The following is a 27,813-nucleotide window of genomic DNA, read 5'->3' on the forward strand; positions in this document are numbered from 1 at the left end:
TTTTCCCCTCAAGGCAGCTAATGGGCCTTCTAAACTGTCACAGCTCCTGAAGAATTCGCCATGTACATCCATCTCAGTTAAAATATTGTCAGCTGCAGTCCTGTAAACCTGCCCTTACCCAAGATCCTCAACTGGATGAACAGCAGTGAGTGGCATTTGAGGGCTTTGGGCATACTACATTTTGCCTCTTCCTTTCAATCTTTCTTTAAATCTATGCCTCTAATATCGGTATAGCGAGACCTTTCTTTCCACTTCTGCATCTATATCAGTCACTTTCTCTAGTCCACTCCTCTTTTCATTTTTCTTCGAAAAAGTTCATCTCTGTTCTTTCCATCTAAAAGATTGGATTGTGATTAATGGAGGCAACAGGAAAGTGAGCACCTGAACGTGTGGGATTAAAGTGCGACATAGCGGTCACCTATTTGTTTCAGGAAAGATCAGGCTTGCCAGAGCAAATCCATTGGCAGAGATGCCTATTTATATGCAGACACTGCCTGTTTATTTGGTAGGGAGGCTCTTTAGGACAGATCTTAAAGAAGCTTCTGCCATGTAGCTTTTCACCAAGGTACCACCAAGCAGGAGATGACTGCAAGGGCACTGGCAGTAAGCAAAGTTTACACTCGTCCAGTGTGGCATCTTCATCTGAAGTGTTGATGGCACTTTGTGATCCACCAGCCTGCGAGGAGTTCCCACTATAACAGTGGTTTGAATTTTCCAGCTCCTTTCTACCAACTTTACAGTCTGCATGGGATAACGGGTCCCCATAGTAGAGGTTCCTTGCTTCTAGGACCCAAGTTATCTCAGGTGTCCCAGAACAGCACTGTGACAGGTATGAAGCAGTAGAAAGTAAGTGAGATAACAGAGAGAGAAAAGGAGGAAGGAAGAAGTTTCATGGACCTTCATGTAATTTCGAATAAGAAAATGATGTCTCAGCGGGATGTGACTAGTTGGAGTGTGTCTCTGTGTACATCGTAAATCATCGAGGAGGCATAAGCACCGCTAAGTTCTTTACTACACACCCGAGGCTGCTGGCGTAGCAAGTTGCCTCCTGCAGAGAATGTCAACAAACACTATGGATTCCCTGCATTTCCCACCAGGCCTGGTAATTTTAGGAAAGGTCTAGAAATATGCATATTGTTTTGATGATTGCATTTTGGGTTAACAAATACAGCTTCACGTGAAGTCCAAAAATGCCAGAAATGCCTCTTGTCCACCAGTGGATTTCAGCAGCTTGTTAAATGTTAACAGATTGTTTAGGCAGGCTAAAATCTGACAGGCCCAGAGACGGCCCATTGGAGTCACCATTCATTTATTTGGCCTGATGCGTGAGCTTATGCAGCACGCTCTCCATTAATCATAGCTGCATCTCAAAATGTGACTTGGAAAAAACAGCATTGCAAAGCAGTCAGCTGGACTTTGTCAAAGCTGTCTGGAAAGTTCCCATTAATGATCGAGCAAACCAGGTTTTCTCACCTTCAAAGGAGCAATTGACCTTGAGGTGGGTATATAGAGGTGAGTGCCTGGGCTTACAGAGCTTAGAGAACCAGCTGCTGGGGTTTAGGTAATAAGCTGCAGGTGTCAGAGAGCTATAAAATGGGCAGCTGGGGCTATGGGGAGTGTGAGCAGGGTTTGCTGGTGTCAAGAGTGAGGTGGCAGTGGCTCAGGGCTTCTGCAACATGTGGTGTGCTGGATTGTGAAATTTCATGCAGGCTCACAGACCAAAAATGTTCAGCAGGAAAAGTCCACCTGAAAGTACAAGGTTATCAGCTCTAGTCCATGAAGGTCCTGAACTTGTTGGAAGCTGGACGATCGCTTGAAGAAAGCCATCGTGTGGCCTGCTTTGGTCTTAGACTTGTCGGAAAGAGTCCTGCTGCTGCTGGGAGCAGGATGCTGAGCAGCATGGATGTTTGCTCTGATCTGGTACGGCCATTCTGGAGTTACAGAGGTGATACCACAGCTGCCCCCATCTCCTCACGGGGCTGCCTTTGCAGACGCTCTAAGCAGCGGTAGGTGTTGCTCTGGCTGCACAAGGGAAGCAGGAGAGTGTGTAGCAGCTGTTTTTTAGCCATACCATGTATTGAGCTTTGAATGCACAGGGGGTTATTTCAAAGGAGCAAAGACCTTTAGGGGAGGCCTCATTCTGCTCCAGAGTCACTGGAGGGAAGAAACAAATATTTGGGGGAGCACAGCCTGTAAAATATCTCATCTGAAATTGTGTATTGATTATCTTGATGTGGTGTGGACATGGGAGAATCAGAACTGTCCAGGTAAGTGGTTGAGATTCTGATGCTTTCAGCTGATTGAATTATTTAGGTCTTCTAATTAAGCTCCAGTGCGGTAAGAATTATAATTACAGTAAACTGTGAATTTTCTTTTAATAATGACATGCAAATAGGCTTAAAAGGGAACAACTGAGTTACGCTGACCACTTCTGTGGGTTACACTGTAACACCAAAGCAGATGTCTGGCATTTTTCAAGTGAGTGTAGAGTCAGCATGAGTCTTGTTCTGCTTCAAAATAAAGTCAAAAAGTCTTTCTTCCAACTCTGCTGGTAATACTTGCATACTTGAACCTAAAAGTACACATGCTTTCCATAGTTCCTGACAGGCTCTGCAATGTGTAAAACAGTGTTTTCCTGTCATGATTCTTGCAGCATAATGTTGTCCTGAAGTAGCATTTGCATCGCAAAGTCCTTGCTTTAGAGATGTCACCCCACAACAGCATTTCTGCATGGGTGATCAAGCCCCCTTCTCTCCACAGTGTATCCCCAGGGACAAAAGAGCCACGAAAATCAAAACTAGCAAATTTTGAACCTGATGTAATCCATTATTAATACGGTCCTATTTGCAACTAATGCAGGATAAATGTGGAATTTCCTTTCTAAAGATCTCTGAACTTCCCACCCTTCCCATGTAGCTGGCTCAGCACCTTCTGCTGCTGTCCCCTGCCTAGGTGGAGTATGAGTACTGCAGGATCCACTGGTAACTTCTGTACAAACCTCTATCAAAGCTACTGGAGACAGGCATAAGATGATGGGTGTTACTTTGATTTTTCAGTTCAATTCACTTCAAAATCTAATTTTACTGAAGGTCAAACACAAATGTTCCTAAGTTTTGGTTGGTTTTGTAGTAAAGTGCTGCCTCCTGCTGGGTAAAAGGCCCTATAATAAAGCCTTTCTTCAGGCTTTATTTAATTTACTGTATTTAATTTACTGTATTTATTTAATTTACTGTAAGACATTTCTTTTGCCTGAAGTCTAGGAAAGGGCTTTGCAGAGATTGCTCATTGCAATATGGATCCCATTCCATTGCCAAACTGTCTAGCACAGAAGAAAACAAACTGCCTGTGGACACGAGGGCTGCACAAGAAAATAGCCTGATATTTCAAGGCAGTGTGTTTATCCCTCTGAATGCAGAGGGATGCTGTCAGTGGGCCACCTACACAGGGGTAGGAGGCCAGGCAGCTGCTTTTCTGCCTTACCCTCGTTATAACAAACAGCTGTGGTTCAGGCCAAACCTCTTTGCTTGTGCCCAGTTTGGTGCAAGTGGAAAGGTGAATCCCTTGGGGAAGGAATGGGGAATGCGAGCTTCTGCTGCAGCGCTCAATGTCAAGCTGCTTCTGAGGCTGAGGTGGTCGCTGGAGAACGTACAAGATGTGCTTTGGAGCAAGTTCAGGGTCCTCCCCCACTCCTGCACCCTTCTTTAGCCTTTCTGGACTGGTGATCCTGTATACCTCTGCCTGGGTCTGTATTAGTGAGCATGTAATGCTCGTAACGGGGAGCGGGTGCTGCGGACAGATGTTCTCAGTACACCTGCTGAGGGGGTACTCCGGACCTACTCTAGGCAGTTGGCTGGGATGAATGCCTTCTGCCATGACAGCGGGCTCTTGGAGCACTGCCTCTGGTGCAGCTGCATCCGAGAGGAATGAAGGTGAGGATGGAGCCTGTCCTGAGCACCTTCTCTAGCGGTGGATCCCAGAGGGGCACCCAAACCTCCTCTGGGTGCGTGACTGCTGGAGAGCAAGCCCTGCTTGCTATGGGGGAAGAAAGGCTATGTAGGGTTGTCAGAGGGGTCAGGGCTGAGAGGGTGCTTGACAGCAGGTATGAGTAAGTTGCAAAAAGGAAGGGGACCTGGGGCTTACCTGTATGCCCAGGGCTTCTTGCTGGCAAGCTGCAGGGTACTGCGTCCTGGCTGCTGAGGTCCCTCGGTGGGGGTGCCCGCTGGCCCTGGCTCTGGGGTGCCTGACTGCCCCTTCCCGTGCTCTGCATGGGGTGCTCTGGGGACTGGCACTGGGCTGCAGTCCCCTTGGAGCGTGCCAGTCTCCCAGACCAGCAACCGAGGCCTTTCCAGGCTCTCTTGCACAGCAATCCTTGCAACACACACAGAATTCTTGCCGCTGTGTCAAAACTTGCCTGTATTTAAAAAAAATAAATAAATAAAAGGGGGGAGGGATGAAGAGGTTTAACCGAGTATCAAGTTACATATACTTGCCAAAACCTTTTTTTTAATTAATTTAGGGAAATACCAGCAAATGATATTGTGGGTCTTCATGCACCTGGATAAGGTTTAGAGCATTTTACTGAATCTCCAAGTTCAGACTGTGATCTGCTACAAAAACAAGTGACAGAATTATTCATTTATGTTGACTAAAAGGAGCATTATATTAAACATAACCCTGACTAATTTATGGTGCTGTACAGTATGATGGAGCTCAGATTGTAACAATAGCAATCCCTGTTTATGTCAATCGTTGAACAAGATGTGTCCACCTACACTCACAAATGACCTGCTAACCTGAATTTTCAAGTCTTCCCTTGTTTCTAATTAACTGATACTGAAAATATTCTGGGATATTGGTATCCCAAATATGTACACTGTCTATATTTATATGCCAGTTTTCTCTCGGCACTATGGGGACAGAGAGCTATAACTAATTATTTCAAGCTACTAGTTTCTTTTATTTGCAAATTACTTGTGGTCTCCCAGTGGCAATATCTGTGTGTGTTTAATATTGCTGTTAGTTCTATCAGTAAAGAAAATCTTGCTCATCTATTAGCAATTTAATTTCCTCTCCCTTTGCTAGTGAGGCTCTTCGTATCTCAGCATCCCTTCTCTGCCCGTCCTGCCCTGTGTGATCGGGGATGATACAGAAATAACCAAATGCTTTTCTGCAAAATCGCATCAACCCACTAGATGGCAAACAACCACTTACAAAAGCCCACAGATACAGTTGTCTTCTATAAACATAGCCACATCAAATTCACCACTGGTAAATAGCTAAAGGAATTAAATTTCTGCTTATAGTTAACCTCACAGAGTATAGCGAAGTTTGTCCAATAACCACTAGCAAGCTATATTACTAATACCTCTTTCACGTACTCAGATCATGAGCTACGATATGAGCTTTCACATAGCTCAGATGCGAGCTCCCATGAACAGCAGCATATTTAGCACCATCTTCTGTCAGGAGCGCTAAAGGTGTCTTTCTAATACGTTTCCACTTTACCCAGCGAGTTACTTTTGGCAACGTGATGTATAAACTCTAAGAGGCTATGCTCTTCTCCAGTCTAAGCTGCCTGACTCTGTCCATAAGGACAAAATTTCACACTTTACTGCAATCAGTGGGAAAATTGCCACTGACTCAGAGCTCAGTAGAGATTTCACTTAGATGCTGTAGGAGAAATAATGTCCCTGACAGAGGAGCAGAGATGAAGAGGCAAGGACCTGATGAACCTGATCTTTCTGCTTTGAATCACTCTCTGGGGAGGAAAAAATAGAATAAAAGACCTCTTGAGGTTAATAAGATACTTGAAAATGTTTTAAAGGCAGAAAAAGCTTGCAAAACCATGAAGAAATGCTTGAATAGCTCACAGGCCATTACAGCAATTCCTACAGTGAAAGAAGTCCAGCTGACATGTTTAACTTGCCCCCAGCACTACCGCCTCTCTGCTCTATGCCCTCCTCTGTTCGCCAACTGCTATTTTAATACTTGGATGCTAGCAGTAATAACAATATGTTCAATATTAAAATCAGCTTTTTATATTATATACACAAAGGCCTCCTCCTCAGGCTAACGGAGCAGTGGAAGTTCTTGCTGCAAAAAAACAGCTGCAGAGCAGGAGAGGGCGTGCAGCCTCTCGGGTAAACCCTCACACCCCTTTCAGAGAAGTTTTGAACAGCCCGAGAGCCCTTTCTGGTAACTCCTGCGTGCACCCGAGGCCAGGCGTGCAGATAGTGCTGCTGTCACTAACCTACTCATTTTGCTCTCATCCACAGTTCAGTAAATACAAATATGCAAATGGATAAAGCAGTGAAAGATTTGCTTGATATTTACATGAGATGAAGCATTCCTGTACTGACTATATCTTTGTCTGTAGGGGAACCACCTGGTGAAACTGCTGGCTGATTGCAGCTTGATGTTTTCTAGACTGTGCAGCTGCTCCTGCAGTCTATCAGATAATGTTTTGGGCGATGGCCACCCCCCAGCCCCGTCCCCCGCAGCAGGATGTGGTCCCGTGGCCTCCGTGCACTCGCTGCCGTAGCACGGAGCCTCTCTCGGGCTCACAAACAAGCTTGACAGCCTCACCGTGCCCGAGGAGCACGGCCAGGCTGACAGCCATGCTGCAGTCGGACTGGGAAAGTCACCTCTCCCTCCTGCTGCGGAACAAGGTGGCTGCCAGACTGGAGCGTCTCGCTGCGGCTGGACCAGAGCTGCTAATGCAATCTAATGGGCTCAGCCTGCTAGTTACGCTGCTGCTTGCACGGCCCAGGATGAGGACAGGACGTGTGGTGCTGGGGTTTGCAGACTATGAGCGTCGCAGCAGCAACAATAAAACCAGACACTGGACTTGCAGCAGCACGTGGTGGCTCGTATGTACCGACACGCACTCCTCAGCTTCCCAGGGCTGCATGTGCATCGCTCCGCGAGAGCGGGGTAAGCCTTCAGCAGACGAGCTAGCCTCATCTTTCTTCCTCTGTCCTTTAAAGGTGCAGACTCATGATGCAACCCCTAAAAATAATTTAGGCCTCTCCTGGTAATGACAAATATCCTCCTGCATGAACCAGAGCTAAATCTGTCTCTCTGATGTGTGCCCTTCAGGATACAGCCTGTTCTTTTCCATCCTGTCCGTGGTTGCTTCTGTTCACGCTCTGTGCTAGAGGCCCTCTGTGACTCATTCCAGGTTAACACCTTGACCCTGTACCTCCTTGTTCATAAGCCTACAGCTACCAGCCTGTTCAGCTGTGATATATTTGTCAGAACCACACCTGCACACTGGGAGGGTCAGCTCTGGAGGACTGCACACGAAGGACAAACTCGGGCACATTCCTAGTTCAGGTCTTTTAATGAGAACGCAGGGTGCAAGAGCGTCTCGCTGAAGGAAGGGGCTGTACAATGAGTTTGGGGAATCTGTCCTGTGCTCAATGTCATGCTCTCCCATTTGCTATTTTCCCAGTTTTCTTATCTCCAGATGGAAATACTATCAGACCCACAGTAACTTCCCCAGGACGGATCTGAGGCAGAGGTTTGTATAAGCATGCACGCAGAGTGCATCTATTCTTTAAAGTGCGTGGTGACCACCTGGTGGGGATAACATCAAGCCTGCTCCTGCAGTGTCAGCTCTGCCTGGAGCAGTGGACTGTTAGCTGCAGCACACCTCAGGGACATGAAATAGCCTGTTTTTTCATGTAATACCCCTCCATGTTTATGGGTATGACCTAGTAGTGCCGAGTCAAACCTGAGATATAGCAGAAACCGCCTGCTTCTCAGAATGACATGGCAGCAGAGACACCATCGTACCGCTGTCACACATTTTGGGTAATTATCTGCACTAGTGCAAAGCAATCGTTATACCCTCTCAGATCTGTCTGCCTGCATTTTACACCTAACTCCAGCTGCTCGTGACCACACAAGGTCCGTGGCGTAGACAAACATGACCCATGGAAGACGTAAGCCTGCTCAGCTTCTTGCATCCAGCCTCACAAGATGCTGAAGCACAGGGGTCTAGCCTTGAAGGTCATTGTCTTCACATTTTGGCCACTGGGACATTTAGAGCCACAGACAGGCATGTGTTAAGGCATAAAGTTGCCATGGTTTAAGGCATCACTGTCCAGTCAGCTGCTGCCCCCAACCCCCTGACAGGGTTTGGCACTCCCGCCATCGGAGCTGTTGGACCAAACGTTCGTAACCTTTTCCACCTCGAGGTGCTATTGAACAGGTTAGGGCTCATCGGCCTCCTGCTTACAGGAACAGCAACCTTGCTGTGGGGGAGGAAGGACTGGGCTGTCCTCGCGGTGATGGTACTGCTGCTGCCAGCCCTGCCCTTTCTCAGAAGTTGGCCTACTGCAGTTAAAAAGCCGGTGCATGAACTTCAAGTGTCAGTTGTAGCTGGACACATTTATCATTTTCTGTTTGTCAAACCAGCTTATTTACGGCACATAACCTGTGTGCAGATGAAATGGGCTCTTGCTGATCTGCATCTGAATATGACTTCTGCTGCCGTCTCATTTTCTGACCATGATAAGGTCTGATAAATCAAATTCCACACGTGTTTTCTTGAATACCAATGCATCTTAATGAGAAAAACAGGCTTGAGTTTTAAATGTGCTGGAAAATAGGTTTGAACGAAAATGACTTTAAACATGATGTTCAATTTGCAAATGCATCAAACTACTGCTTGCAAATAGTTGAGCTGGTGAACATCAGTCCGTAGCAAAAGCTTACTGATTTAATATACAGTGAGCATTTCTTATTTAGACTTATTTTCCAAATGCCTTATACTTCTTTTGATTGAATGCTAAGCAACTGGTGTGTATTGTGATGGGAAACGTGAAGCCCCAAGTCCATAAACTCAAAAAATGAGAGAGACAGGCTTCAATTAGCATCCAAATGCTGCAGAGCCTGCACTAGAGCCTTCTGAAAAACCTACAAAACACTTTTACAGAAACACAGCTTTACTGAGAAAGCAAAAGGCAACAAATCTTGCATGGGAGATTTGAAGAACACAAATATTCCAGTTCAGCGGTATATTTTTACATTCTAGATGACAGCATCCTTGAAAAAAAAAAGTTTGTTTTCACATGGGAACGATGTTTTAATCATTTCTTGATAAAGACATAAAGCCAGTCACCAGCTGTAGCTTCACTGGAGTAAGCAAGAAATGAGTAATGCCAGGAGGAATGCGGAGGAATGCCACTGAAACCAACAGAGTGAGAGATCTGGGGAGTGGAAGGTAAAGAATCAGTTAACGTGAAACAGAGAAACACTTACATAAAAGGCTGTATTCATAATTACACTTCTGGTTTCACACCAAGTTATTCATGGTAAAAACTGCAGGATACAACTTACGCTACCGAATTCCTCTTTTCTCTTTCAAAACCAGTGAGTAAGAGTTTAGAGAAACCACTCTCTGGGAACGATTTCAGACAATCACAGAAAACCGGAATACCAGGCTGGAAGGGACCTCAAGGATCACCTGGTCCAGCCTTTCTTGGCAAAAAAGTCTTCACTGTTTCTCTGAGCTGTTAATTTAGAGTCCAGAATTGAAGTCTCTATAAATCTTTTCTAGAATTACCTAACTAATTTCTCTTCAAGTCATGATTTGATAGAATAAAACACCATTTCTCCAGCCTGAGTAAGTTTCATTGCCAAGTCTTCTGGTGCCAAACTCGTTTGTATCAATGCAGACCCAGTATTCGACCCATACGGGAACTGTACTTGCGATCAGAAGTCCTATTAGAGCTGATAACACATATTTTTATCACCGAGATGGCAGATAATTCTAGAGTTTTGGTTAATTTATCAGATTCAGCACGAAGAATTGAAGTCAATCTCCTAAATGATTTGATTGAAAAAAAAAAAAAAATCAACTTTCTAAAATCTCCAAAGTAAAAAATTAGTTGAATGCAATGAGTAAATTGATCTAACAATAGTCTCCGTTCTCTTAGTCTGGTCTATCTGGTATGACAGCAGAAATTTTCAGCTAACAGCTCATGTAAAAATATTTTACCGCCTAACTTCCTATCGTGTTGTTTTCTTACATACTGACATCTATCATTGTTTAAGGAAATTAGATTTTTTTCTGTCACCACAGATTCTTATTTTTCCAAACAAATCCTTTCTATTCTTGTCAAGGTAATTGCACATAGCAGTTTGCAGTTTTTTTGCTAAGAACCTGTTCTTGTATTATCTTTTGTGAAACATTTGCTGACAAACCTGTAAAATCCTCAGGGGATATCCTAAAACGCCCTTCCCACGAGGCTCACTCAGAAGCTGCTGCTACCTTCTCTTCAGCTCAGCCATCCTCTGCCGATGCAGTTTATCGCTCAGCTTTGGAGCCTGTAACTGCCATCAAGAAGCCTGGAAGAATGAAACAGTGTCACCAGATGATGCAGAAATGCGCAAAGGTGCGGACACTGAAGGGGAGCAGGACAGGCACCGCAGGTTCGGGAGATGCGATACGCAGCCATATCCCAGCCCCAAGTGTATTCGCCTGCTTGGGCGAGCTGGGGAACCGTTCCCTCCCGAAGGGCCCGCGGCAGGGCCCATGCTCCCAGCCCCGCGCTGCCCGGTGTGGGAGTTGTAGCAGCTGCAGGTGCTACAGAGGGTGAGGAAGAACGATTGTGAAAGGCTGGATGGAAGACGGCACTGGTGCCAGATCTACTTGGACACCGACGTTGCAAGTGCTGTACGTGACCGTAGGCTGTTATGTGGGAACACATTTAGGATGAGAGGAAGCGGCCTCAAGCTGCGCCAGGGGAGGTTTAGGTTGGATATTAGGAAAAACTTCTTCACCGAAAGGGCTGTCAGGCACTGGCACAGGCTGCCCAGGGAAGTGGTTGAGTCCCCATCCCTGGGGGTATTTAAAAGACAGGTAGATGTGGTGCTTAGGGACACAGTTTAGTGGTGGAATTGGCAGTGCTGGGTTAACGGTTGGACTCGATGATCTTAAGGGTCTTTTCCAACCTTAACGATTCTATGATTCTATGATTCCATGATTCTATGATTCCATGTCACCTAACACACGTGTCTTAGTGCCCAGTTCAACGCCAGTAGCAATCTGCGTACAGTCGGCTTCAAGAGCTTCTGTGAACTGTACAGTTCCAGGCCAAAGGGCACAAGAGAATTAGGCTCGTTAATGCAATCACATTCATGAATCAACCAGCAATTACGGCCCACCGTTGTTTTCCAGCAGCGTACAGTGTCCTGGCAACAAAGCATGAATTTACTATGCCGCTTCGTTAGCAGGCTTAAGTCGCTTTGTTAACAGGTTTAAGTTGTACTACACCTGGGTACGCTTCTACAGCAAGGGGACCACAATGGTGGGCACGGCCTCCCGGGGACTGATCTTGCAAAATAAAAGATTAATGTAACTCTGTGTTTACCAGTTTGGAGACATCGGGTACCGGCTCACCGGCTACTTGCAGGCTATTTGCACTCTTTATTTTTAAACATTCTACGGCAAACAGTGTAACAGCTGAGGGGACGACGCATTGCTCAACTTTATTGAATTCAAAAATACACACATGAAAAACATCAAGAATTGGTAAGAACGGTACGGGCGGGTTGAGCCACCTAAGGGGAGCAAATAGCCTCTCTCTGGGTTTTTAAAACATCAAAGTGTAACCTGGAGAACCGGAGCAAATTAAAACTAATACATGATGGGTGTGTGCATGGAAAAAAAAAAAAAAAAGGTGGGCAAATTCCACTGCCATGAGTGACACCTGCTGCTTGTATGACTCTTGTTTTCCCTTCTTACCAGCCCGTTTGGCACACATTGCTAACTGCTATGGAAACGGAAAGAGCTGTTTGCCTTCTGCAAATACCAAGGAACCTGATATTTTCACCTTCAGAACAATTTGAGGGTTAGAGAACTGCGCCAACCATGGCAATTTTTTCCCAGCTCCCCTTTTTATTACTATTTCTTTAATCTTCAGTACGTTCCATGGACTGTAAATTGCTTTTGCCATTGCAGAGATGCTTAGCGCTCGCGCTGGGGGTTCACTAGACTTTTCTTGGCTGTGTTAACGCAACACAGAAAACCGTTGCAGGTTTCTAAAAGGCCAGTGACGTTCCGGGTTGGTGGTGGGATTTTTTTAATCTACGTAAAATTGTTTTTCAAATCTCAGTGGCTGTACAGTACACGGCTCAAGGGAGGGAGCTTGTGAAAGGACCAGGCAGATAGGGTGAGCACTAAACCCTTCCAATGAACTACAATCCCTGCTGAGTCATGAACCTGCCAGTACAGCACCTCCCAATTAAATGCTCTATTTCTATAAAAAGCACTATTTCAGTGAAAGTTACAGACTGGCTCTCAAACCCCAAACTATAAACAGAAAGGAAGGCGAAAAAGCAAACATTGTGTACTGCGGACTGGGTGATCTTTCTAAAAGACTTGCTTGTAAAACTAGGCAAGTTTGACTAATCGTCGTAACCGTGACGCAAAATAAGGTGCCGCACCCTGCTCCGCTCCGCATCCCGTGCTGGCTGCTCTGAGGAAGAGCAGACCAGGCCACGCGCACCTCAGCCTCCTTCAGCAAGGCTACTCCTGTGAAAGCCTGGCAGACTGGGCTCCTGCACTGATTTTTCTTGTCCCTGATTGAAAATCTTGGGTTTGTATCTCTCTACAAGTGCTTTTATCTTGGGCTCTCTCCGCACAACAAACACTGGCAGCAGCGAACTACTCTGACCTTTTGCTCAGTTAATTATTACACTGCAACCTGGCCTGGTTGCATGGAGGTTAAGCAACCTCATGCCCTGCGAGCCCTCTGTTCAGGCCAGGTTTGCTCATCCTTGACAACCAATGGAAAAAAATAGTGAATCTTTCCTGTGGCCTCTGCAGCTCTGCAGAGCTCTCAGCCTGTCCCACAAGGTCAAAATTGCACTGATGAGCCCATCGGACTGACAGCTGTCCCATGTGCATGCATGAAATTAGTGGCTAGCTAATAGGGAGCATGTCCCCTCTAGCAGATCCTGTGGGCCCTGAGCTTTCCTCTTTGAGATATCTGCTGCTGCAGCACAGTCATGGTCTCTGTTCTTGCAGTCCCATAGCTGTTTGGCGAGTTGCTGCTGGATTACGAATCAGGCCAGCCAGCTACCAGGCACGCTGGCTCCTGAGAGAGGTTACAACACATTGCTGTCAATGTGCAGGGCACTGGGCCCTTCTAGGCTGGGAGGGCATGAGTAGAAACCAGCGGCCTGTGCCCAGGCAGAAGAAGGGAGCTCAGAGGGACCCCTGAGGAGAGCTGGTCCCTGCTCCAGACAAGGCCTGCGCCGGCCGGCCCGGCCTTATCTCCTCCTCCAGGCAGGGGCCCAGCGGAGGCGGCGACACCGCGGCGCTGCCGGCAGGAAGAGGCACCGGATCTCCACAGGACAACCGCCCTCCCAGCCCCGTCGTGCCCGCCGGGGCCACGCCGGCCGGCTTCGCCTGCCCACAGAGCCAGCTCCAGCCCGCGGCTGAGGCGTGCCCGGCAGCGCCGTGCCCGGCGGGGACACCCGAGGTCGCGGGCGGTGAGGGGACGGCAGCCAGCCCCCCCCAACATGGCGGACGGGGGCCGAGCGGGGGCTCTGCCACTCAAGCCGAGCGAGCCAATCAGATTCCGCAGCTGTCCGCCGGGGCGGGATTTGCCGTTCAGTTCGGGTGCCGTTACGGCCGCGGGGAGTTAGTCCCGGCCAGGGCGCGCGGCCGCGGAGGGATATGGCCGGCGGGGCGTGGCGCGTAGCGGCCGTTCCGAGAAGTGATGCAAACGGCGGGAATTTCCCGTCCGCCGCGTCCCGGCGTGGTTGCGACAGCGGGGCGGGCGGCGCCGGGCTGGCGGGGATCGCTGCGGGGCCTCCGGCCTCGCCGCCGCGGTGTTCGGCCGTGCGGTGGCGGGAGGCAGCGGCGAGTGCGGCCTGCGCGGCCAATGCCCCCTTCCCCGGGTCTGCGCTGAGGTGATGGCGGCCCCCCCGCCGGCCGTGGCAGGGTGGGCAGCGCCGGTGCCGAGCGCCGCGGCCTCCTCGCCGTTCTCCTCAGCGAGGGACGAGCAGGGCACTGCGTGTCCCGGCCCGCAGAGGGACCGGTTGCAGCCGCTCCCTCAGGGACAGGGACAGCCGAGCTGCCCCTGCCAGAGCAGCAGGCCGGTGGCCTTTCTTCCAAATAAATGGGGAGTTGGGCAGCGTGGTTGACCACTGTGAAATCCTTGTGCTGCATTTACGCAGTTCGGAGGATTGTAACCAAACAATCCGTGTTTTGTCGGAATAATCTTTTTCAAGCGGCGCGTAAGAATGCAAAGGAAACATTTATTACAGTAACAACATCCTAGCCCACTGAAACAGGCCTGTTTCCAGCTGTCAGGCACTCTCTTACTGGAAATAAATGCATCTGTGGCATGCCTGTCATCAGAAATCAGCGGAGCCACCATACAGCCTTACGTGATGTAACTGAGAAGTCATCGCTTGTAAAAAAACAACAAATTTCCAGCAAGTAAAACTCAAAAGCATGGAATCGGCCTCTGGAATTGGCTCCGCCGGCTGCTGCCGCGGGTGACGGGACCGGGGGCCGAGGATCCGCGCGCCCTGGGGTACGGCGGGGCGAACGCGGGGCCGTCCCCCCAACGCTTAACGTGCGTTTATGTACAGGGGCTTAAACTGCAGTGGCTGCTTTTTTTTTTTTTTTTCCCCCACTAATAAACGAAGTGGAAGGTAACTTTTTGCTGCAGTACACTTCCAGCCTGGAAATGCGCGGCCCACCTCCTGTCAGTATTGCACCACCGCCGTCCTGTTTTATTTTCTTGCTCAATTTTATGGATTTTTTTCCCCCGCGTGATGCACGGCAAGCCCCAAAAGCCCCACCGCAGCTCCGGGCTGAGCTTCCATCCAGGGCACGAACCAGTTAACCTACACGGCGTTTAAAACGCAGTTTAACCAGCGGAACCCCCTTTCCCTCCGCGCAGTTCCTTATTTTTCACTGTCGAAAACTTTTTGCAGTAGAAAATGCTGTTTAAAAAAAACCCAACAACTCCACAGCGCAGTGAGAGCCGGGGGGGGGCCGCTGCCTCCCCACGGGCCCACGCGTGACCTCGTTTCCTTCCTCGCTCGCCGTGCGGCCCTGCAGGCGGGGGAGAGTCCACCGACGCCCGGGCGAGCTCCTCCTGCCGAGGGCCCCGGCGACCGGGACGGGGCGGGTTCGGCCTCCGCATCGCTCGCGTTGTAACGGAGCGGGGCAGCGTTACCGGTCGCCGGTCCCCGGCGGGGCAGCGGCGACCGTTGGCGGCCCGGGCGGGGCGGGGCCGGCGGACTTTTTTTTCCCGGCGTGCCGTGCGCAGGCGCCGCGGTGTGCTGCGTCACAGCGCCGGGCCGCGCTAGTCTGTGCGTGGCCGGCTCCGGGTGCGGACGCGCTCCGCCATCATGGCCTCCGCCGCCGCCACACACCCGGCCCCCCCGGCCGCCGCCACCGTTGCCGCCCCGACCGTTGCCGCCCCGCCGGCTCCCGCCGCCCCGGGCATCCTCATCGGCGATCGGCTCTACTCGGAGGTGTCGCTCACCATCGACCACTCGCTGATCCCCGAGGAGCGGCTCTCGCCCACTCCCTCCATGCAGGACGGCCTGGACCTGCAGTGCGAGACCGACCTGCGCATCCTGGGCTGCGAGCTCATCCAGGCGGCCGGCATCCTTCTCCGCCTGCCGCAGGTGGGTGCGCGCCCCGGCGCCTTCCCGGGGCGGGGGAGAGGGCGGGCGGCCGGGAGCCGCCATTGTGGCGCGGCGGGAAGGGCGTGTGAGGCGGCCGCGCGGGGGGGCGGCGGCGCCGCCAGCTGGTGCCTGACACAAAATGGCGGCGGCGGCGGCTGGGCCCGGTGACTGACTCCCGCTCCCTCTTCCTCCTCCCTCCCTCTACGTTCAAAGGTGGCGATGGCGACGGGGCAAGTGCTGTTTCATCGGTTCTTCTATTCGAAGTCTTTCGTCAAGCACAGCTTCGAGGTGAGCGCGGCACGGCCTGGCGGGGAAGCGGGGGGGGGGGGGCAGGAGGGGGAGAAGAAGGGGGGAGGAGGAAGAAGAAGGGAGGAGGAGGAGCACGCTAAGGCGCTGTTCTGGGCGAGCAGTGATTTTGGCCAGCCACACGCCAAACAGGCTACTCTCTTTGAGCCTTTAGGCCACGGGTTTTTTCAGTGGTGTAATTCTAGTCTTATCGGGATTAAAAATCATTTTCTTATGGAAATGGGGCTTCCTTTCAGATTGTTGCTATGGCCTGCATCAATCTCGCATCCAAGATCGAAGAGGCACCTCGTCGTATAAGGGACGTGATCAATGTGTTTCATCATTTGCGTCAGTTAAGAGCAAAAAGGTAAGATTAGCTTCGTTACAAACATAAGCATCTGTTTTCACTAATGTACGCTCCAGTTTTCAATTCACAGTATTTTTCCAGGCTAAGTTCAACGACCTAAAATTGAGAAGGGAGTGCTCATTGGCTGCTGTGTAGGCAGTGCAGTTCAATGCTGACTTCTTCTCCTGTTACTTTTGATTATTTGGTAGACCAGTTTTCATTATTCATATAGCTTCAAGTCACGAGTATTGGTTCTAGTCTTTTGGTCCATGGTTGTAGTTTTAGGTCCGTTGCTAATTGATTTTTGATGTCTTGTAGTTCTTGAAAGGTAGTCTTAGGCATGGGTAGCCAATTAGTGGGTTGCTGTACATTGTCCAGACTTTTAACCACGTTCAGTAGTCTTAATGCTTTCCTCTTGTGAGTGTGTAGCCATCCAAATGTGGTTATGGTGCCAATCGAGTATCAGTTAACTAAAGGTGAAAGCTGAACTTTTCCCAGTGATGATAGTATTGCCTTTTAGAAAAAACGATTTTAGAAAGTATCTGAAAAAAAGTGTGGTTTGGCCTACAGTGTTTGCAGCGTTAATGACACCACTTCAACAAGGAATGAGTAATTGAGCCTTGGAAGCTGAAGGCATCTTTAATTGCAAAAAGTGAGACTTGTGTTCTTCACGGTACCGTGTGCTTGTGTCGGTGAAGTTGGGAGTGTAAGCTGACCTGATTTGTGTGCAGATCTGGATAATTGTCTGCTTGAGTTCTCAGCTGTTCTCAGTTGTGAGTGCCTAATGCTGCTTTTTTGTGTGTAAAGCGATACATGTTTTCATGTGTAAAGCAAATAGACTTGATTGGAAGGAACAAGGAACGGTTGAAGGGAAGGAGTTTTCGAAGTTGCTATTAAATGCAAAATTTCTTTAAATCTGTCACGTAGCAGTACTGTAGTCTGTGAGACTGGAGACATAAGCTGTGGTGAAGTAGGTTTACTTTTAGTGGCCAATTGCTTAAACTGTAAGGTAACCTATAGTTACAAAAAGATTTTTTTTCAGTTAGATTCTTAAATTCACACTATCATTTCTCTGCTCTGTATCAGCAGGTTACAGCAGGAATTGAAACTTTAGTGTTGTGTAACCTTTTTTGAGGAGTTAGAAATCCCTTAGGGAAACCAGCTGTTTCTTGGTGTATTTATCCTGGTTATGCTTCTGTTGCATGTAAAACTTTTGCTTTTACTGCCTTGTGCTTGTGTTTTCCTAGTTAGTTTTAGATAAAAGAAGAATGATTTGGTGTTATACTTTGGAACTTAGCTTTGCTCTTTTTTTTTTTTTTTGAAGTTGTTATTCCTGATGGCCCTGAGAGGGTTTTCTGAAGTTACGCTGAATGTGAACTTGGTGGTATTGTTTCTTACCACAGTTATGATAAGAGAATCTGGTTACTGGAATTCTTGAAGCTGGTTCAGTGATTCTTGGTGTTTTGGCCTTGATCCAGACAGTGAAGGTTAATTAATCGTATGCAATGCTTCTGTTTGCAGTGAGAATATAAATTAGGTGTTTCTTTGTGCTGTGCGAAGGATCAGAGAAACTGAACTTAACCTGTGAACTTAAATCTTTCCAGCTAGCCTGTTCCAAATCAGAATGTCACTTGTGCATGTTACATGGTGTCTAAAATGCATCATGTCGAGAGAAATCGTGCACTTCTACCCATTATTTTCTGGAGAAATGGGTATTGTTGCTCTGAGATTGAGTGAATCTGCATGAAATTAATCTTTAAAATGCTGAAGTCTGACATTCAGGCTTGCCTTTTTTTTTTCTTTTTTTTTTAACAAGCAGGATGTAAACGTTTTTCTGTACTTTTTACAAGATTACAATTACATAATCTGTACACGTTATTAACTTCGACTCTTTTTTCCCTTGCAACCGACTATACAGCGACCAGCTACATTTACCAAAGCCTGGGTGATGTGGAGTGGTACATAAAGATGAAGCTGTCGTCATGGCAACAGTGAGTGAAGTATCGAAAATCCCCAAGGAGAAGCCAGTGCTCTGAGAATAGGTCACTGGAATCGGGGGACTAACAGGTTGGCCGCTGGTGAACCATTTGGAAGAACTCCTGTATCTTGTTATAAGCTTTTTTCTTTGCTGTCCAGGTTTTTAGAATACTAGCTTAATCTTTTTTTTTTATCTGAAGCTAACACTTAGGCCGTAGTTAGTTTCTCACACACAACCCAGAACTGAAACAATCAGTTAGGCTGCTGTACTTTCTTTTCACCTCTAGTCTAGTATTTCTGTTAACTGAAGCTCTTAACCTGCACATGAAGTTTGAGTAGTTTGAGTAGGCTTGCTTGCTTTCTTAAACAGTTTTGGGTTCTTAGTTCTACTTTCTGGCTCTGTATAATTGCAGTTTGAATTCATAGTAAAACATGCCTTCACAAGGATGCAGAAGTCTTGAATTTGTAAAGCTATTTATATAAATTATTATGTAAGCAGTCCCTTATATGTACCTGTTTGTAGAACTGGGAATTGCATTAGAATTTTCTTTTTGTAAGACCTGTAGTCAACTGAGTTACTGCTAGGTGGTATTTCTAATACTGAGAAGTAAGAAAAAGCTAAAGAAGTGTTTTGGACGAGCATATTTTCTTTTGGATCTTTCACGAGCATATGTCATGTAGTACTGCATGTAAAAATGTTTGTGTGCATGGAGAAAAGCTCGTATTATGAAAATACTGCTTTTTAAAAAACTATGTGCTGAAACATCTGTGTTCTGAGCGAAGCGCAACTATTGTTTAACATGTAGAATGTAGTTCGAAGTTGATTTTTCTTCACCTTAAATGTGCCTGAAAGCTGCAGAAAGTCCTTATGAGACTGGAACCAAATGTGACTCCTGTCATTGTGTAATCTCACAAATGTTGGTTTGAGATGCTCAGTCAGCTGTTCTTTGCTTCTGTTGCAGCAAACAGGTTCATGCAGTTGTGTTGGAAGTGGCCTGTATTAATAATACACACTACTTAGTGTTCTTCAAACTGTTCTATAAATCTACGGTGCTTGTATTTACAATGTTGGAGACAAACACAGAACTCGCTTTCTTCTTTCTTACTGACTGGCATAAGAGAGATCTGGACTTTGAAATGAGATGCTGATGTTATGCTGTACTTGTCAGAAGTACTTCTTGCATTATGAACAAACCTCCATGCAGGGCGCTTTTCTTCCAAAGTATTAAGACATTCCAAAGACATTGAATTTTAATATTGCATCAAATGAAGCTGGAGCTGTATTGAGAACTTAGGTTTCATTTGTCAGAGGCATTTAAAAAAAGGATATTTGTTATTAATTTATTGTTACAAACACATTACAGTGTGTGTTAATCTTTTGGGTTGTTATGCAATCTCTAAATCCCGATGAAGTTTTGTGACTTAAGTGTGGGATTGACTTACCAGAATGGGCGCTGTGTGCTCTCTGTTCTTAAGCCCAAAGTCGTGCCTGGAGCTCTAGTGCTGATCTGTAAGAATTTGTAATACTACTTGGCTAAATAGGGCTTGAAGCTTATTTTATATGTAAGCTTATAAATTATTTTTCTCTGGTTTGTTACTTGGTCCTACAATGATTACTACTTGGACTGAGAACTAAGTGCAGCAAATGGAGTAGCAAAGTTCCTCTGTTTTTCTTTTCTCAGAAGGAAAGCTAAGAATTTTTCCAAAGGGAAGTCTCTGAAGTTTCCAGCTTCTAAATAATTATGCACACCAGCACTTTGGAGTTTCTGGCAAAAGTACTAGCTTGGTAAATCTTAATACAGTGGGGAACCTGACTTTTGCCAGTAATAAGGTGCAGTAAAGTCTTCTGCAGACTTTTATTTTTGCATAAGTGGATAAAACACTGCATTTGTCTTTCTGTGTCTGGAAATACTGTCTGGATAAATGATGTTTTTCATGGCTTCCTTAGATCTGTAGATCTCTAGAACTTGTGTGTCATAAGTGACTAGAGTGACGTGGGACAACAGAGTAAAGCACACTCTTGAGTGTCTTAATTTTGAGTTTCCTGTCGCTTTGCTGTTGAACATGTACAACCAAAGGATGAACTTTTTGTGCTGATCCTATGGCCCTGTGGAAGGACAGTGACAACTTAAATTGCAGTAAGGCTCACAGTCTTTCCTGTTGCACTTCTGGCTACCTTACTGTGTTTTCAAAATGCTGACTTTCTTACGTAGCTTTCAGAGAATGCAAAGACCTGTGGAAGATAGTAATCCTGTGGCAGGTTGTTGGATGATCCCATGCAGTCATGTTGTCCCACTGTTGATTTTTTTTTTTAGACTGGAAGTCATAGCTGCCCTAATGGTTTCATCCAAGATTTGTCACCTCTGATGAAGTGTTCTGCTAACAAGATAAGCTGAGCCTGGACATCTAAACTCGTTCTGAATGATGCCTTGCAGATCCTGTTAATGCCAGTGATCTCTAGATAAAATTGTGTAAAGCGATATTGGAAGAGATGTTATTATAAAACCCAGTATAGTTGAAATCAACAGGAAGTGAATCAGTTTCACTGATTTGAAGAACTTCAGCTTGGTTCTTCCGGTCTCCCACTCCAGCACGTTGTGTTCAGAAAGCCTTTGTAGTGTTTGAGTATTCAGATAAAATCATAGCCTCTCTACAGAAGTCGTTAACTTAAAGAAGCTTTAGAAGTTTTTCTTTTCTAGTTATTTATGAAAAAAAAAAAACCACAAATGTATTCTGGGTTATATTTAGAGTAGCTGAAATCACAAACTTTGTCAGCTTGCCCTGATGAGTGAGAGTAAGCCTTAACTAGATAAGTTACTTTTATGAAACATGGAGAACATTGCAGTTTTTAGGAGACAGGAGTAGTAAGGCTCGTACTTGAATTGTAGGTCTTTCCAGGCACCGAGAAGCTGCAGTAGTTCATTTCAAACCTCCTGGGAGCTGCTTCTCAGCCCCGTGGGAAGAGCAGGGGAGCTCCCACTTGAAGTGCGTGATTGTACAATATGTTGCTTGTATTAGTGAAATGGATGGCTTGTTGTATCCTTTGACCAATGGTAATAAGCATCCTTCCAGGTGACTGCAGAAGTCTTAGCATAAATTGTGGATTATTGAAGTGGGGAAGCCCTTCAGCTAGCCTTGTAATTAAAATGACCCTTTCTTTCTGGGGTGGGAACCTAGGTTTTTTGAGTTTTTTCTACCCTGTGACTTATCAGGGAAGAGAATTGTGATCCATATGTGGAACTTGCATGGAATCAAGAAAGACAAGTTAGTGAAATACTTTGTCTGATAAAACAGAAGCTGTATTTTGAATCTGCTTTGCATTACTTTTTTTTTTCTTTTTGAAGGCAATGTAAAATAAATTGTCACCAGCGCTTGGGGTGTACTAGGTTTATCATGTAAACAGACTGTGGTTTATTAGAGTGTAACTAGTTGCAAAACCATTCTTCTGTGTTAGGAAGCATGTGGAATATGTAAGGCATATTACAAACAGGGAAAAAGCCAGTGGGTTTTTAGAGGGAAGTGGATTAAAATACGCGATGTGGAATGTCGAAAGGTCAAGTCTAAGCATGAACAAAGAAAAGAGTACAAAATGGAGTATGACGCTTGTGCATAAAGCATACAGCAAGTTATTTTAGTTAAAAGAAATGCTTTGGAGGGTTCAGGTGTTGGATTTGGAAGGAATTAGGACTTGATAGTGGTAGACTTAGGAATCTTTCTTTGTGAAATGAGCTCTTGTTTTGCAAATGCAAATAGCAGAATTGACATGACATCCACTGATTAGTGGGTGCAGTATTCAGAATCAGGCAGATCTGTCACAATTTCAGAGGTTAAATTCTTGCTTTACTAGGCTTTTTGTATATCGCAGTAGCAGGGCTGTCTTGTTCTCTGAAGATCTGAATAATCTTTTCTTCCATTGCATAGGAAACTGCCATTTATAAAGCACAAGCTTGCTACTTTAATATCAGTACAAAAACCTGTTCTAGCTTATTTCTGCTTTGAAGCCCTACCTAGCAAAGGTAGCTGTATCACAGTCCTTCCCCCACCTCTGTCATGAAGTGTAAAGGTTCTTTGAGATCTTCGCTGTAAAGTTGACTTCCATTCCAGCAGCTGGACCAGCGTAGTTTACATACACAAAAGAGGTTTTTTTTTTTTATCTTGGCCATCTAATCTGTAGCTAGTGAAAAGCAGAAACTAAACTAGTTTATCTAAACTTGGACAGCACAAGATTAATGCTTAAACTTGCTTGCAGGAGTTGAAAACCGGTTTCTGTTGCCATTAGTTGGTTGGAAGGGAAAACAGAGATGCCGCTATTTTTGGATATGCAAAACAGTTTTGATTTTATTTCTTGCAAACTATAGGACTCCAAGCCCACTGATACTTGATCAGAACTACATAAACACCAAAAATCAAGTAATCAAAGCAGAAAGGAGGGTACTGAAGGAGTTGGGATTTTGTGTTCATGTCAAGCATCCGCATAAGGTGAGTTATCAACAATAATATAATGGTAAATATTATTCCACCTTGATGGCATCATTGCGAGCTGTGGGACGAGAAACGCAGGTGTAAAAATGACCTGATTTCTTCTCTGTATTCCTTAGTAGCTATCATGAATGCTTTTGCCAGAGTGCTTGGGCAAATAATTTGTCATATTGACTTTGGTAGAAATTGCTTCCTTGGGAAATGTTAAAGGTGACTGGTTTTGAAAATCACAGGAAAGTAGTAAAATAAAGAATTGTCTGAACATGATTGGATGACGTGAGCTTACAGTGTATGCTTAGAAAAGGAGGCGTAGACGGTTGTTTTGGAATACTGTTTGGCTAGACATAGTTAATTCCTTACTCTTGCTTAATATGTTAAAACTGAGTCTTTTTTTTTTCTTCCCCTTATTCCTCAGATCATCGTTATGTATTTACAAGTCCTAGAATGTGAACGTAATCAAACCCTGGTACAGACAGCCTGGTAAGTTGTTATTTTCCATTCTTTTCCTAGCCAGGAAAATAGTAGCAGAAATAACAAGCCTGACGATCCATATGCAAAGCAATGAGATGTAAGTTATTACACAAATACATACTTTTAAAATATTCTAGTGCTTGTTTCTGCTTACTATTTTCATGGCTTGATTCCAGTATAGTAATGGAGAACTCAATTTAACTTTGTTCTTTTTTCTACTCTTTAATTAAAGGGTAGTCCATGATGGTAAGTCATAGAGCTCTGCCCTCTGCACCTCAGCCCATGACCTGGGGATGGCCTGTTTGGCTGCCCTTCTCTCCAGCCAACCCAGTGCAAGCTCTCATCCGAGATTCACTGAAGTGGTCCATATCCATCGGGCAGCATCTTCTAGTTCTGTCTGGGTGTCGAAAGGATTTGTATATTTGCTTTTAGAAGTAACTGTTAAAAATGTTTCTAAATGTATTTGTTGCCTAGCTACTGTATACTGTAGTGTATTTAAAAGACACATGGGGTAGACTTTCTGCCAACATTTATTTAGTTGATTTAGCATTTGGCTAAACTTGAGTTTAAAAAAAAAAAGAAAATTACAGTGCATGCAGCATGTTCACTTAGAAGCCATATTGGGCATGGTTTTCTGTAGAGTCAATACTTACTGACTGCTGTTCGTTTCTTTCCTGTAGCTCAGTAACTTAGAAATCGATGGAGGTCTCTGCTGTTTAAATGTATCTCTTGGCATGTATTGCTTGGCAGTGCCACCGTGGTGGAAGAACAGTAGCTTAGTGAACTGGGAGACCCCTTACTAACTTGCAGGTCTTTTTCCAACACTCAGTGAGCAGATTGGATGCTTCTGTCTCTGGATGAAGTTAATGTGACTCAAGGCACACGTAGGATTTAAATGCAATGTTTTATGAACTTTATAGGTTGCATCTAGCCTCTGGAAAATGGTAGGTTAAAACTATACCATGCTTTCACGTTTGCGTTTGAGTTTTAAGCATATTGATTTTTAAATACAAGAACATTGGTGTTTAAAGCAAACAGCTGGACAGATAAAAAGTACTTGTTAGACTGTTAACTCAATGGACACTTCACGGTATGACTTAACATACCTACCTAGGAAGTAGCCATTACATACTACTACTTGCATTGGGGTTTCAAAACAATGGCAACGGTGCAAACTATTGCAGAAGTAACAAATGTAAACATCAAATACAATAATTGGAAAGAAACCAAGTGTTTAATATAATAACAGAAAAAATAATAAAGTCAATTGAGTCTCCAGTATTGTTATCCTCTAAATAAAAAGATGTAAACCTGAGATCCAATCTTTCATAAATTTGTTTTTTTTTTTAGGAATTACATGAATGACAGCCTTCGAACAAATGTGTTTGTGCGCTTTCAGCCAGAGACTATAGCATGTGCTTGCATTTATCTCGCTGCTAGGGCTCTGCAGGTGAGTATTCGTTTGTCTTTTAGTTAGCATTGCCTTCTATTGCTAGTAATTTGGTTTCAAGAAAATTAATGAAAATATTTAAAACAAAAGTCTGGTCTGTAATCTCTATTATTAAGCTTCCAATTGTTTTATTTTCAGATTCCACTGCCTACCCGTCCTCACTGGTTCTTGCTCTTTGGCACCACGGAAGAGGAGATTCAGGAGATATGCTTAACAACTCTTAAGCTCTATACCAGAAAGAAGGTAACTTTGAGATGTTTGTTTTTCATAGTGTTCAGTGCAGTTTGAGCTGTCTCGTGATTGTCTTAAGTGTGTTTGGGAACACCTGCATGCAAATCTGCTAATTGGAAAGACTCTGCTGTGTGGCTGCTTCTCTTAAGGGGAGCGTGAGAACAAATTATGCAAGTTAGTCACATTACTGGATAGGTGATTAGAAGATAATTGAGTATTTTTCAGAAATGAGATAAAATATGAATTGCATTAGTTCAGCTTCTTACACACTGTTAATTTAACAGCCCAATTACGAATTCCTGGATAAAGAAGTAGAAAAGAGGAAAATGGCACTACAGGAAGCTAAACTGAAGGCAAAAGGTTTAAATCCGGATGGAACTCCAGCACTCTCAACACTGGGTGGCTTTTCTCCTGCATCCAAACCATGTAAGTTGGTTTTCTGAACAGAAATGTGCATTAGTACTATTTGATAAGTCTTCTAAATCCATGTCCCAAGGTGTTAAAAAAAAATGTAGGTTTGCTTCTTGAGCTGTTCACAACTTGGTCTTTCTCACAGAACTAAGAAAAGACAAATCTTTCTTTTTTTTAAAACACAAATTTTAAAACCAGTTTCAATACCTTGAAATAGCAGATTAGTGGGAAACAGGGTGCCTTACTCCATACTTCCACAGATGGGAGAGTGATATATTAATATGATGCACCCTTGAGATAACTGTGTTACGAAAATGTCTAGACCCAGGAGCTTGCTGTATATTGCTGCGTTGTGAAGAGAGACTCTCTGGATGTAATCTGTTGCGGGGGGGTGTTGCAGCAGCCTTCATGGTTCCTTTTGCAGCAGGTATCTGAAAATTGCTTTCTCTGCTTCTCTTTAATGTACTTGTCAACTGTTCAAGTGCAGTGAAGGAAGACAGCTTGTGGTCAGGAAATGGAGAAGGGAAGGTCCTAGTGCTGTCTTGGCATCAGAGTGAATAAATTGTTGTAATGCGTATCTTGAACCAGGCAATAAATCTGTCTGAACTCTAATGAGACACAGAACAGACAGTTTTGTCTTGGTGCTTTTACCTCTTAATGCTGCTATTGATCTGTAAACTACCAACAAAATGTAAAGGCTATGATGAGCGTTGGCCCAGTGATGGTGGGTAAAGTAGAAGGCACAGACCCTTGTTACATGGCCTCTTCAGGAACTTCAGAGCGTATTCTGAGAAAGCAATACTTGTAGCAGTTATTTTTCCTTAAGAACAATACATCTGAGTTTCCAGAGGTCTTTTGAGCTGGCAAGGGTAAATTTCTCACTAAACAATGAAAGCTTTTTCTTACTTCTGTGAAGTGGGAGCCTAGGTTAGAAGAGTTTGAGTGAAAGCGGGACCTCTGGTGGGGTTTTGGAAGACTAGCTGACTAGACTTTGGAAGGCTAGCTGACAAACTGAGGGAAAGCTGCTGACAGAATTCTGCCTTTCTCTATTTTTCCGTTAAACCTCTGGACCCTGTTGAGTTAGGAAGCTGTGGTGTAAGTTATAATGCAGCACCTCTGCCTTGCTGTCAGCAGGCCAGATACAAATGCATCGTTGTTGCGTAGTAGCCCCCCTGTGAAAAAGTGAGTCCATCTCTGGCTGTATCAGCTGGCTGTAGAGACAGATTGACTTCTAAACTAAAGTAGTTTTTTGTTATTCATTATATTTGTACCACTAATATAAAAATGAAATGTGTAATTTTGCTGTTCAGTCTTAATTCTTTCTATAGTATTGGAAATTAACTGTCAAGGTAACAATTTACGTATTTGTGGGCCATAAGGGCAGCTTTTATTTTGTACCACTTGGGCCCTGGTGGATGAAATCTCAGACGAGCCTGGCTGCTTGGCTTGAAGGTCACAGTGTTCTCCCCCCTGCCGACACTTGGCTTTAAACTGCTGTGCATCTCCCCGCGGGCATCTCACCCCAGTGTTCTCTTCTAGGACTGCACTATAAATGGAAAGATGGACTGAAGTAGTAGCTATTGAGTTCATATTTACATTTTGTGCAAATACTGGTAAAGGTGTAAAAGGATACATATGTTTATTAAAGTCTGTGAATAAAATACCTAATTTTGAATTTAAATTTTATTTTTAGCTTCCCCGAGAGAAGTAAAAACTGAAGAGAAGACTCCAGTATCTCTGAATACCAAAACCATTAAAAAAGAGCCAGAAGAGAGGCAGCAAGCTTCGAAGAGCCCTTACAACGGGTAGGTAAAAATCTCTTCCTGATGAAGACTGACTTCTGTAAAAATGGTTTCTTCAACTGAAGTACAGTTAACTACTTTTGAGCTATGTCATGGAAGTAATGAGTACCTCAGAAGCGTAACCCTATTTTTTTTTTTTTTTTTTTTTTTTTTGCCCCCAAGCATGAGAAAAGAAAGCAAGAGAAGTAGAAGCAGCAGAAGTGCTAGTCGATCAAGGTCAAGAACAAAGTCAAGGTCTCGGTCTCACACTCCTAGGCGGCAGTAAGTAGTGGATCTTTGGTTGGTGGGGGGTTGCAGGGAGGGGCAGGGCTTTTTTGGGGGAGTGTCGTTTTTGTCAGAATTGGCTCTCTGGGATATTTCAGAAGGGCTTTTCACTTCTAAGAAGTAGGGCCACTCCAAGTAGCTTGTAGGTGCTTAGCACGAGCTTCTGACTGCTGGCCAGCAAAAGTGTGAGACTTGGGTCTGGCTTCAGGCTCTCAGTTCTTGACATGAAGCAGTTCTGTTGGTAACGGTGCCGTTAATAGTTCAAGCTGTAAAAGCTTTGCTGTAAAATGGAAGCTTAAGACTATCCGGACTGCACATGTACACAACGAGTCTATGATGGAGTGAGCGTAAGGTCATCTTACCCTGTTTGACGATCTTCCCAAGGAACCCATTACAAACGAGAGCAGTTTCTCAGAGCTCCATCCCCTTTG

At 45.2% G+C, this 27,813-nt stretch overlaps 1 protein-coding gene across 21 annotated transcripts in view; it reads left to right on the forward strand.

The window, feature by feature from the left end:
- The first annotated feature begins 13,355 nt into the window (after positions 1 to 13,355).
- Positions 13,356 to 27,813, forward strand: part of CCNL1 (cyclin L1) — a 34,984-nt gene continuing 20,526 nt past the window's right edge. For 17 of the 21 annotated variants that reach the window (XR_015700542.1, XR_015700553.1, XR_015700544.1 and 14 more), the window contains exons 1-10: positions 13,356 to 15,666; positions 15,880 to 15,954; positions 16,209 to 16,318; positions 22,633 to 22,753; positions 23,169 to 23,233; positions 24,575 to 24,674; positions 24,813 to 24,917; positions 25,190 to 25,331; positions 27,010 to 27,121; positions 27,281 to 27,379. Coding sequence is in view for 1 of the 21 variants with exons in the window: in XM_087739917.1 (XP_087596043.1) it covers positions 15,385 to 15,666; positions 15,880 to 15,954; positions 16,209 to 16,318; positions 22,633 to 22,753; positions 23,169 to 23,233; positions 24,575 to 24,674; positions 24,813 to 24,917; positions 25,190 to 25,331; positions 27,010 to 27,121; positions 27,281 to 27,379 (1,211 nt within the window). In the remaining 20 variants the exon portion in view is untranslated. The remainder of the gene's footprint in view (positions 15,667 to 15,879; positions 15,955 to 16,208; positions 16,319 to 22,632; positions 22,754 to 23,168; positions 23,234 to 24,574; positions 24,675 to 24,812; positions 24,918 to 25,189; positions 25,332 to 27,009; positions 27,122 to 27,280; positions 27,380 to 27,813) is intronic. The other 4 variants (XR_015700559.1, XR_015700560.1, XR_015700561.1 and 1 more) reach the window with 3 other exon arrangements.

This window comes from Nipponia nippon, unplaced genomic scaffold, assembly GCF_047370975.1.
Source record: "Nipponia nippon isolate SJK-2023a ecotype South Korea unplaced genomic scaffold, ASM4737097v1 scaffold_7, whole genome shotgun sequence".
NCBI lineage: Eukaryota > Metazoa > Chordata > Aves > Pelecaniformes > Threskiornithidae > Nipponia > Nipponia nippon.